The sequence below is a fragment of the Rana temporaria genome, chromosome 10, assembly GCF_905171775.1.
Source record: "Rana temporaria chromosome 10, aRanTem1.1, whole genome shotgun sequence".
Taxonomy (NCBI): domain Eukaryota; kingdom Metazoa; phylum Chordata; class Amphibia; order Anura; family Ranidae; genus Rana; species Rana temporaria.
In genome coordinates this window covers 80,489,169-80,502,001 of record NC_053498.1, presented here as the reverse complement: position 1 = coordinate 80,502,001, position 12,833 = coordinate 80,489,169, and the positions used below count along the sequence as shown (strand labels likewise).

General features: G+C 46.7%; 1 protein-coding gene across 4 annotated transcripts in view; it reads left to right on the top strand.

Moving 5' to 3' along the window:
• The window catches only part of LIG1 (DNA ligase 1), a 138,349-nt gene that overhangs the window by 31,852 nt on the left and 93,664 nt on the right, over window positions 1-12,833 (top strand). For all 4 annotated transcript variants that reach the window (XM_040325569.1, XM_040325568.1, XM_040325567.1 and 1 more), the window contains exons 5-6: window positions 12,202-12,331; window positions 12,435-12,554. In XM_040325569.1, the coding sequence (XP_040181503.1) occupies window positions 12,202-12,331; window positions 12,435-12,554 (250 nt within the window). The remainder of the gene's footprint in view (window positions 1-12,201; window positions 12,332-12,434; window positions 12,555-12,833) is intronic.

Below are 12,833 nucleotides of genomic sequence, written 5' to 3'. Positions count from 1 at the left end.
TTTTCGGGGTCCCGTACGCGGCTAAGCTCCCAAAAAGTCCCACACATGTGGTATCTCCGTACTCAGGAGAAGCAGCAGAATGTATTTTGGGGTGCAATTCCACATATAACCATGGCATGTGTGAGAAATATATCATTTAGTGACAACGTTTTGTAATTTTTTTTTTTTTTTTTTTTTTTTTTTGGTCAATATTCAATCACTTGGGGCAAAAAAATGTAATATTCCATGGACTTAACATGCCTCTCAGCAAATAGCTTGGGGTGTCTTCTTTACAAAATGGGGTCATTTGGGGGGGTTGTGTGCCATCTTGGCATTTTATGGCCTTCAAAACTATGATAGGTAGTGAGGAGTGAAATCAAAAATGTATGCCCTTAGAAATCTTGAAGATGGTGATTGGTTTTCGGGGCCCCGTACGTGGCTACGCTCCCAAAAAGTCCCACACATGTGGTATCCCTGTACTCAGGAGAAGCAGCAGAATGTATTTTGGGGTGCAATTCCACATATAACCATGGCATGTGTGAGAAATATATCATTTAGTGACAACTTTGTGCAAAAAAAAATCAGTTTATCATATTCCCGCAACTTGTGTCAAAATATAAAATATTCCATGGACTCGACATCCCTCTCAGAAAATAGCTTGGGGTGTCTACTTTCCAAAATGGGGTCATTTGGGGTTTTTTTGTGCTATTTTGGCATTTTATGGCCTTCGAAACTGTGATGGGTAGTGAGGAGTGAAATCAAAAATTTACACCCTTAGAAAGCCTGAAGGCGGTGATTGTTTTTTGGGGTCCCGTACGCGGCTAGGCTCCCAAAAAGTCTCACACATGTGGTAGCCCCGTACTCAGGAGAAGCAGCAGAATGTATTTTGGGGTGTAATTCCACATATGGGGGGAGTATGTTTTGCGCGTGGGTGTAAGCGTTACTGGCACTAACTAGCTACCTAGCGGCACCAGCGACACTAATACAGCGATCAGAAAAACGATCGCTTAGTGACGCTGGCAATAGGGGGTGAAAGGGTTAACTCTAGGGGCAATCAGGGGTTAAAACCTTTATTAGAAAATGTATGGGGGTACCTAACGCTATAAAAACCTGGAGGGCGAACCTCAAAAAATAACTAGCTACCTAGCGGCACCAGCGGCACTAATACAGCGATCAGAAAAACGATCGCTTAGTGACGCTGGCAAAAGGGGGGTGAAAGGGTTAACTCTAGGGGCAATCAGGGGTTAAAACCTTTATTAGAAAATGTATGGGGGTACCTAACGCTATAAAAACCTGGCGGGCGAACCTCAAAAAATAACTAGCTACCTAGCGGCACGAGCGACACTAATACAGCGATCAGAAAAACGATCGCTTAGTGACGCTGGCAAAAGGGGGGTGAAAGGGTTAACTAGGGGGTGATCAAGGGGTTAAAAGTGTTAGGTCCAGTGTAGCCCCCTACCCCCCCCCCCCCCCAATAAAGGTTTTAACCCCTTGATCACCCCCTAGTTAACCCTTTCACCCCCCTTTTGCCAGCGTCACTAAGCGATCGTTTTTCTGATCGCTGTATTAGTGTCGCTCGTGCCACTAGGTAGCTAGTTTTTTTTTTGAGGTTCGCCGCCATGTTTTTATAGCGTTAGGTACCCCCATAAATTTTCTAACGCTATAAAAACATGGCGGCGAACCTAAAAAAAAACTAGCTACCTAGTGGCACGAGCGACACTAGTACAGCGATCAGAAAAACGATCGCTTAGTGACGCTGGCAAAAGGGGGGTGAAAGGGTTAACTAGGGGGTGATCAAGGGGTTAAAAGTGTTAGGTCCAGTGTAGCCCCCTACCCCCCCCCCCCCAATAAAGGTTTTAACCCCTTGATCACCCCCTAGTTAACCCTTTCACCCCCCTTTTGCCAGCGTCACTAAGCGATCGTTTTTCTGATCGCTGTATTAGTGTCGCTCGTGCCGCTAGGTAGCTAGTTTTTTTTGAGGTTCGCCGCCATGTTTTTATAGCGTTAGGTACCCCCATAAATTTTCTAACGCTATAAAAACATGGCGGCGAACCTCAAAAAAAAACTAGCTACCTAGTGGCACGAGCGACACTAATACAGCGATCAGAAAAACGATCGCTTAGTGACGCTGGAAAAAGGGGGGTGAAAGGGTTAACTAGGGGGTGATCAAGGGGTTAAAACCTTTATTGGGGGGGGGGGGGCTATCCTGGACCTAACACTAACTGCCTGACACTAACTGCCTGTCACACTGAAACTAAATGCAGTGATCAGTAAATGATCACTGCAATTTAGTGACGGTGTGACAGGGGGGGGCTGGTGGGGGCGATCGGGGGGTGACCGGGGGGGGGGATCGTAAGCCTATGTGTCTGTGTGTCAGTGTAGTGCTTGTGTACTCACTGTGTGATGTCTCCGCTCCTCCGCCGGACGAAAATACCGGCGGGAGGAGCGGTGACATCACTTCCTCCTCTGCCTGTGTTTACAATGCAGGCAGAGGAGGGCGGGGGAGGAAGCTGATTGGCTGGGGAGTGATCCGGAGGGGGCGGACAAAAACGAACTGCCGCCCCCGCATCCCGGATCGCTCCTGAAGATTACCGACCCGCGCCATGTACCGGGGGGGGGTCCCGATCGGACCCCCGACCCCCGTCAAGCAGAGGACGTACAGGTACGTTGATGTGCCTGTCAGTGCCATTCTGCTGACGTATATGTACATGAGCGGGTCGGGAACTGGTTAATGGGATAATAATAAAGCTGCTTTGCATGCAGTTATGCCAAACATATTTTAAAAGGCATTTGTGTTGTACGATCTAAAAATCTCGAATCAACGTTCACCAAACTTCTACTAATGTGAAATTGGCAGAAGGGGCCAAAAGGGTGGTGCTTGAGAAATGAACTTCCTCTTTATACACTCATAGTACGTCACTACATTCGTGTTTGTCAAACGACAATTTGCGTACCGTTGGTATGCAAGACCAGATCCTGCCACACGCCCCTTTTGACAAAAATCAGAAGCTCAGTCATCCAACAATCGTACCGAGGCTTTAGTCTCAGGGATGTGGATCTTTTGGTGTCCAGGTTCAATGCACAGCTGGACAGGTTTGTCTCCAAAACCAGGGATCTTGAGCATTTGTGGTTTATGCTCGGCATGAGTCCAGTTCTCTCTCCTTTATGCCTTTCTTCAGTTTGTAGTTTTGCTTGTCTACTTTACACAACTAGAGTGGAAGGAATTCCATTGCTTTTCATCCTGGATAATTGGGTACCTATGACATTGGGAACATCTTGGCAGACAATCCATGACTCTTATGGATTGACTTGACCTTATGTTGCTTGGTTTAATTCCCCGCCCCCCCCCCTTTTTTTTTTTTGTATAGTCGCAGGCATAATGGCATGGCTGTTACAGCCAGGGTCTTGTGAGACGGGAGGTTTGCTTTTTAGTCATTCATAGCCTTCTGAAGGCTTGAAGGGTGACTTCAAGAGTGATTTACTGCTGAACTTGGAAATATGTTTTGGCATGTTGCTCAACGTTTTTTTCCTTGTCGGGGGGGTTATATTTTTTTCTCTTCTCCAATCTCGAGTTTATCAAATTCCAGGACAGCCCTAGATAAAGAGGGAGATTTCAGCCTTGCTGTTCTTTTTTCAGGGGACTGATTTCTACATTCTTTGGTGTGTGTCACAAGCATTGTTCCACTGATCAGGATCCTGTCAACTCTGTGGATCTCAACTTGGCACTTTGTGTAGTGCAGTACTCTGAACCCCTCCAGGATATTTGTTTTAGTCTTCAGAAGCTTATTTCTGGTTGCTGTTACTTCCGCTCACAGAGTTTTGGAATTGGCTATACTGCCTTTGGGATTCTCGCTATGGCTAAACACCCATGTGAATTTAGCCTTATCCTGCATGTATACTTGTCCTTTGGTGTATGATCAGACACCACTGTAGTGTAATGGATATTGAACATAAAAAGAGAAAGGGTGTTTAGTAGAGAGAATTTAAGGAAAAGGTAGAGCAAAGATTGGATGAACAAAAATGTATTGTTCCCCACTCCCCGTATGTGGGGTTCCACGAACCCTTGCAACATGCGGGGTCCTACGCCGTAATTTTCTATACAGCCCCCGATGATGCACCACTGCACATGTACAGCGTGCCCAAGATTGTCAGGGATGCTTCCTGGAATAAGTGATATGAGCTATACCAGAAGGCTTCGGAAAAGGGGTGTGGGAGGTGTCGTCCTCAGGTTTTTTTTGTTTCCAATGTTTTTATTTAAATTTCAAAGTAAAAATACAATAGAAGGACAGACATAATCTGTCCATGCAGTATAATTCAAGTTACAGGTACGAGTCAATGATAATACAACAGTATAACCAGCGTATGAGAGTTACCCAAATTTATCCCACAAAACTGTCAACGGATATATAAGAAAAAAAAGGGGGATTAATCAGAACTACTACCGGGCCTCCCAGCCCAACTGATCTCAAGGACCCGTTACTCAGTAAAATAAGAGTAATATGTATCAGCAATAAAATAATAAGAAAAAAAATTAAAAAGGAATAGAAAAGCACCAAAGGGAAAAAGACTAGAAAAGACAGGAGAGGGAAGGAAGAAAGAAGGAAGAGATGGGGGGAGCACTCCAGCCTCAAAGGGTCATCCTCCAATAGTAATCTACATCTCACGTAGTCGTGAGATAGTCAATCCAAGGGTCCCAAATCCTGTGAAACACTGCAACCTTGTCCGCCAGGATGGCAGATAGCCTCTCATTCACCATTATCCAAGATAATTTAGCCTTCAGCAGGTAGAAAGGAACGGTGGGGGACCTCCAGGACCTTGCTATTGAAATCCTAGCCGCTGTAAATATGTATGCTATTAGCTTTTTTGTACATTTCGATGTTCCCTTGATCGGACGTCCCAACAGTGCATCCAGAGGCGACTTACGGAGATTGACCTGAGTCAGTGAGTATATAAAGTTGTACGTACTGATCCAAAACCGTCTCACCTTCGGACATAGCCACCAAACGTGGTACATAGTACCATCTGCAGCGCAACCCCTGAAGCACCGCGGGGACGCCCCAGGGACAAAGGTTGCCACTCGCGCCGGGACCATGTACCACCTCATCAATACCTTGTAATTTGCTTCTATCAAAGAGGTGTTAATATAAGTTTTAGAGGCGCTTTGCGACAATGTACCCCACTCAGCAAGGTCTAATGACTCACCCGTATCCTGTTCCCATTTCAGCATATAGTCTAACTTTTGGGAGCTAGAGGATAGAAGACCATAAATCAGGGATATATGTCCCGCATGTTTGTCAAAGGTCGTACAGAGGTGCTCCATGGGAGTACTAGTAGTAACGTCAGAAGCACGATTCAGTGATGACAAAAAATGGGCAATTTGCGTATAACGGAAAAACTCAGTATTTGGGAGTTTGTATTTCTCCTGCAGGGCAGGTCTTGAGAGAGCTCCTTTATGGTCACAAAAGTCCGCTATTCTCAATAGACCCTTATTGGTCCACCAGGTAAAGTCCTGGGGGTGGAGACCCGGGATAAACAGAGGATTATGAAACAGTGGTGCCAGAGGTGTATGTGGGGACTTGAACTTATGTTTGGCCGTTAGGCGGTCCCATAGGCTGAGAGAGAACGACAGAGACGGACACATTATGGGCGGCCTGTCCTTCCCCCTAAGCCACATTAAGTGGGAGACCTCTCTGTCCGCGCATACGGAGGACTCCAATTCCATCCAGAGCGGCCTGGGTCGAGCTGTATGGAAGCGGGTCAGATGGGCCAATTGAGCTGCATGAAAGTATCTGAGAAGATCCGGCACACCCAAACCCCCCCCCAATTTAGGAGTGTACAATGTCCGTCTGTTCACCCTGGGCCTCCCGTGAGCCCATATAAAATCAAGCAGTTTAGCCTGGAATCTCTTGAGATCCGCACCCACTATTGCAATCGGAAGGGTCCTGAATAGGTACAATACCTTGGGGAGAATAGTCATTTTAATGGAATACAGCCTACCGAACCACGACGGAGGACTCCGAGACCATCTCTGGAGATCATCCAGCAGTCTACGAAACAGGGGGGGTAATTCCTCTTATAAAGAGTGGAGAGGGTCGGGGTCAGGAAGATGCCCAGGTAAGGCAGGGCATCCTTCTGCCAGTTAAAAGCGAAGGACTGTTGAAGGGCTCGAACTATGTGAGGTGGTAGGGAGACATTGAGGGCCTGGGATTTAGACTGATTCACAGATCGTCCCGTAAATGTTGCGAATTTTCCTAAGACGAGATTCAAATGAGGTATAGAGGCAACTGGGGAAGAAAGGAGCAAGAGGATGTCATCCGCGAACATAGCGCATTTATGCTCTCGGCCCCCACAGCTGACCCCCAGGATGTCCGGATGTGTTCTAATCTTAATAGCGAGAGGTTCTAAAGCCATAATGAACAGCAGGGGGGATAGTGGGCAGCCCTGTCGGGTACCTCTACCTATGTGTATGTCCGGGGATCGATAGCCTTTAACCGAAAGACTTGCAGTAGGGGCTGCGTAGACCGAATGAAGCGTCGTCAAAAAATTTGACCCAAACCCATACCGCCCAAGTATGAAAAAAAGGTGATCCCAAGACAGGGAATCAAATGCCTTGCACAAGTCCAATGACAACAGCAAGGCACCCCGCTTCCCTCCCCCCATCCCAACCAGAATTCAGGGCCGATATTATGTCTATGACGCGTCTGGTCTGATCCGAGGCCTGCCTATGGGGCACAAAACCCACCTGATCTGGGTGGATGTATTTAGATAAAAACCCATTCATACGTGTGGCTAGCACCTTAGTTGGCAATTTAAGATCGACGTTCATCAATGATATGGGGCGGTAGTTCGCACAATCGCCGAGATCCTTATTAGGTTTGGGAATGACGTGTATAAAGGCCCTATTTTCGTGTGGCGGGAGGGGAGAGCCCCTTCTCAGGTCATTAAAAAAGGCGCAAATATGTGGGATCAATATCTCGGCGTACTTACGATAATAATGGCCTGTGAAGCCATCAGGGCCCGGCGATTTCGATGGATTTAGGGATTTAATGGCAGCTGCAATTTCACCCGGTGTAAATTCCGCCTCCATTATCTCCACATGGTCTGTGGACAGCATGGGAAGGGGCAAGTCTAGCAGAAAGTCTTCCGCCTCAACCGCATCGAAGGTCCTTGGGGGTGTGTATAATTTAGAGTAGAACGCGGAGAATTCTCGGAGTATGGACTGGGGATTTTGAGTGGTCAATCCAGATCTCAACCGCAGCTTAGGGAGACCAGGACTAAATGGCCGAGGAGTCAATTTTCTCGGCCTTAGTGGTCAGGCTCAAGTTCAGGGCCGTCCGGGCCTCATCAATCTGGTTTCTAAAGTCAATATGTGGGTTAGCTGTTTGGTCGCGCATAAGGCGATTAAGCTCATCCTCCTGTGTCGGATAGCCTGCTCCCGTTCCCGTTTCACTCTAGAGGCCAATTGCAGTAGTACCCCCCCGAATGGTGACCTTATGGGCAGCCCAGAGTGTTCCTGGAGAAACCCCCGGGGAGAGATTCTCCCGGAAATAAAGTTGGATAGCCCTCTCCACCTCCTTTTCAAGGACAGGGTCATTCAATAGGGACTCATTTAATCGCCACGGCGACGGGTCTGACTTAGACCAGAGGTCTGACAACACTATTTGAACAGACGAGTGATCTGACCACGCCATAGGAGATATTTTAGCCGACGAGACATACGGAAGCAAAGGGGAAAGTGTAAACAGGTGATCTATGCGCGAGTACGTTTTGTGGACATGGGAATAATACGTAAAATCCCTGGCGGTAGGATGGAAGTCCCTCCAAATGTCTATCAGGTCATAGCTGTGGAGCAGACGTGCCATAGCGCTGCTCCGCCTAGGGACGTGTTTCAAAACATCCCTCCCAGGGTTAGATTTGTCGAGAATCCGATCTAACGAGGTATTGCTATCCCCCCCAAACACCACATGACCCGCTATGTGAGGCATTATTACGTCCAACATGGAGCGAAAAAAGGACAATTGACCTACATTAGGGGCGTAATAGAGAAAGGTCACCTCCCTATCGTTAACCTTCCCCACCACCATGACATAGCGGCCTTCCTTGTCTCTGATCACAGTTGAGGGTGTAAAGGGAACCTTCTTGGCGAAACAGATCGCGACGCCACGTTTTTTATCGGGGCCATTAGATAGAAAAAACGTCGTATCTCGAATGTAAATATCTAGGGGCCGAGGTCTTAGAAAAATGTGTCTCCTGTAAAAGTAGGACGTCCGCCCTCATTTTGTAATAGTGCTGAAATGCTTTAGACCGTTTGGTAGGGGAATTAAGGCCCTGAACATTGTGAGTCAAAATAGTGTAGCCTGCTGGATGTCTAGGGGTCATAATGGTTCGGTCTACTGTACTCACGGTTTAGAAGTCTCAGAAATCAAGCTCCAGAAGTCCCCCGAAGCCCCCACCATACTTTGTTTCGATGTAGGAGTGCCCCCCGGAAAAGAGAAGCTTGGAGAAAGGAAAAGGTAGTCAGGGTAGAAAAAAAAAAGTACAAATAAATCCAAACAGTGATCATCACCTCGTTCTCCCCTCCTCTTCCCCCCCCTCAAAAGAGGGGAAAAAAGGAAAAAGAAGAAAAGCGAAAGAGGAAATAGCAGAAAAAGGGATTCTACAGCATAAACAGCTGCAGAATATTTTGTAACACACCGGTGTGTCCCTGGGAGCAATCAACTCCCAGCACTTAACGTAAAGTCGCCTCCACCAGCTAGGAGGAGGCAAGTTCACTTCAAGTGGCACGCGTTTCCACCTCAGCCCAATTCAGTCGCAAAATGAGAAGAGCGGGCTGAATCGGTCAATAGAGGTCCAAAAGGAGAGCAAGGAGGGACTCAGGCCCAAAGGCCATATTCAGGTCCGTCACCTTACCGGAAAGCTAAAAAAACGGTATAAACTAAGAACCAAAAACATAAAATATATATAAGAAACATAAAGGTTAAGGCATAGAACGTAATCTCAGGATGGTCTCAATCACTGTCCAGCCAAACCACGGCCGCCGTTCAGAGGGCCAAACCACCACAACCTGTAAGAAAAGGTAAGCAAATTCACAGGCATTCAGGTGTTCAAGGTGGACTTCTTGCTCTTGTTAGGGCGGCCTTGCTGGGACCAGAGGGGGGACACTGGCCTATCCCTCATCTCAGAGGCGCTGGAGGGGACCCTCGGATCCGTCGAGAGTAGTCCCAATTCCCGAAGCAGCTCCTCTCCAGACTGAAAGGTAGAAAAGGAATGGGGTTTCCCCTTGTATGAGAAGGAGAGTCTGAACGGGAACGACCAGCGGTATTTAATGCGGTGATCAATTAGGTGGCTCAAAAGAGGCTTCAACGCCCTCCTCTTCTGAATCGTCGATTGGGATATGTCGGCAAATATCTGAACCGAATGTTCCATGACGGGCACGTTTCCCTGTGACCTAGCCGCCATCACCTTCTCCTTGATTCTATAGTAATGTGGCTTGACGATAATATCTTGTGGCAAACCGTCAGGCCTGGGAGCCGTTAAGGCACGATGGACCCTATCTAACTCCAACTGATGAGGGGAAATGTCCGGTATCAGCTGTGTCATCAAAGCATTGACAGCCTCCTCAAAGTCAAGGACCGTCTCCGGGAGACCGCGCACGCGGAAATTGTAGCGCCTGGACCTATTCTCTAGATCTTCGATCTTTGCGTTGGCCTGGTCCAGTTGGTCTTGCAGGGAAGTGATCATCCTAGAGTTTTGATTCACACGTTTAACTGTGCCATCCATTTTAGTCTCAATACTGTCCAGTCGCTCTCCAATATTTTGAAAATCAGCCTTCATTCCGGATGTGATCATTGTACAAGCCTTCGTCAATTCTTGCTGTAAAAGGGCGGAAAACCTAGCCAGCAATACCGTATCTCCAGAGTAATGGGCAGCAGCAGTCACTGGGGCCTGAGAAAGCGCAGAGCTAGTCTGGCTGTAGGTCAGTTCAACAAGTTCCGCCATTTGTCTATCAGTGGAGGAGGCAGGGGAGGTAGAGAATAGCAGTGCTCTGTCAGGGGAGCTGGAAGATGGAGAGTGCTGTGAGCAGCCAGTTTGTGGGGAGGGGAGCGGGTCTGGGGACTGTGAGGAGAAGGGATCTCTGTGCACCTCAGCCTGGATCGAGACAGAGCTAGGGCCCCACGCTGTGGCTGTCGGCGCAGAGCGCATGCTGCCCCCCTTCCCAGTACCTGAGTCTCTCACCGCCATCTGAGTCATGGAGGGCTGCAGGGGGGGAAGTCATTTACCACCTCCATCGGCGGCTGTGCCATCCAAGGGGATCCCGGATTCAGCTGGGGACTCTCTCTCACCTCAATCCCTCTGCTATGTTCCTCGGCGGTCCGGGGAGATGAAGGCTGGGCCTGGAAGCCGCCGCGCGTCGAATCCCCCTTCCCCAGCGCCATCTTGCCTGGCGGGGACGGCTTCTGGGCCTGTGAGGATCTGGTCTGCCGGGCGCTCTGTGAGGGCTTACGCTGGTGGTGCTTGTTCCCAGCTGTCCTCCGCTGCATTCTCCATGGGGTAATGCGGTAGAAAGACCGATCCGCTCGCTCTGGTTGCTGATTAAAACGCTGTTTAGGGCCGGAGGTGTGCGGAGCTTCTTAGAACATGTCTGATGTCGGCGCTGCGCGCATGCGCACTCCTCAGGTTTTTTTTTTATTTATTTTTTATCCCTTTTCATTATTTTATAACAGAAGTGGGAGGAAGCCGATATGGAAAGTGCTAAACGAGTGTGAAGACTCCATTTTTAGTTTTTAAAAGTTCAATAGCAGTTTTTAAACTTTTTTTTAACACTAAAATCCTGATCAGGTATATCTGAAACCTCTTATTGTATTCGTACAAGGTGAGAATGTCAACATCTCTCAAATTAATTGGTTCATTGTAACCTTTGACTCATGATGGATGGAAGCATTTTTTGCATTTTAGCAGTAGTGACCGTAGCAGGGAAAATATATTATGGCAGATTCTTAATACGGCCTAAGGATCAAATGCTGTAAAATGCTAACCAGGACTGTAAAACATCCTCCTCTATCCAAAACTTAAATATTTGGTTTACCTTCCATATCCCATTAATGATGTGTTGTATCCCATTAGCCTGTAGTAATCCCATTAACCTGTAGCATATTGCTCCGCTGCAGTTACTTGCGACCCTCACTCCTCCAATCAGAAGACACTCCATTTTTATAAAAGCTGTGTATAAAAATGTATTAATCCTTCTGGTGCATGAACTGCTTTTTCAGCCTTTAACGTATTTCACTCTGTCAAAGCTTAGTCGTGAAACACATGGGAGGATGGAGGTGCAAGTGGAGCAGTCCGTGCATCAAAAGTATTAATACATTTTATACAAAGCTATATAAATAAATAGTGTGTGTGTGTGTGTGTGTGTGTGTGATAATTTTTACTCTTTAGTATAAATATCACATTTGCATTCAAAGCTCCTTTTTAGATGTAGGTAGAATGATTTACCGTATTTTTCGCTCTATAAGACGCAGGGAATGCCTGTGCGTCTTATGGAGCGAATACTGACCAGCCGGCGCCGTGTTACAATATCGGGCACCTCCCCTCTTTCCCCGCAATGTCTTCGGGGTCCTGTAGGCTGGCTGGAGTTCATGTCACTGGAGCACACGCAGTGACGATTTTTCATCCCTTTTCGGTCGGTGACGCCGATCTAGCAGGGGATACAAGAGTCCGGCATCTCCAGCGTGTCATCTGCTGGAGTGACCATGTGATGTGTATACATGGCGACAGGTAATCTAGTCATTCTCAGGTCTTTCTTTATCAGACTGCACGTGCAGTGCTGTGCTCACAGAGACTGCATAGTGAATTTGTTACAAGATGGTGATATTGCCTATGAATTGTATATAGACTGAATTTGGTGACAGGGCGATATTTGTTTGCTGCCTGGAAGCACACTTGATACCTATTTTTAGGCATCAGCTTTGGTTGTGATGTGGTTGTGTAAGTTACAAACTATAGTATATTATTTGGGGATGTGGGCATCTCCTGTGCTCCAAATCGGCAGCATTTGGTGCAGTGTATTTTATATATATATATATATATATATATATATATATATATATATAAATATTTTTTCCCCTGTTCTAAATCCAAGGTGCGTCTTATGGTCAGGTGCGTCTTATGGAGCGAAAAATACAGTAGTTATGTTTTCATAATTTTTTTTTTTTTTTTCAGCCAGCTACTCCACCAGTTTCCACTGGTGGGGAAGGTACCTCTGTCAGAAGTGGGGGTTCCAGTGAAAGATCAGCCAATTCTGCTTCACCAGATGTTTCTATAACTTCCAATATTCCCAAACGCAAAACAGGTATGACTTTGCATTTAATAACTATGCTGGAATACAAAAGCACAGGTTACATAAATCCTAGCTCTGTGTCTACTTGATATTTGTTTTTTCTATTTGCCTACAGCTCGCAAGCAGATAACCAAAAGAAAATTAGAAAATGCCTCAACAGAGCCCGATAAACAAAATCAACAATTAAATGCCAAAGAAGAAGTTGCGAAGCGCCAAAAGAAAGAAGCAGATGATGGTAATCCTACACCACATTTGAACCTAATGCTATTCTCTAAATATGGGATTTCAATTCAAGGGTCCAAACGAAACCCTTGCCTGTCAGCTATTTTATCATCCCTGTGTGTTTAAAAAACAAACAAAATCTAAAAATGTCAAGGCTGTGTTTCAGGAGCACTTAGCCTTTCTTAATTAATAAACCTGTGTCTTTGCAAGCCATTGCTTCATTTTTTTCTTTTTTCTTTGGATCTGCTTTGTGCCAAAAATGTAGCCCCTTGTTGAGGTTTTAGAACCGTTG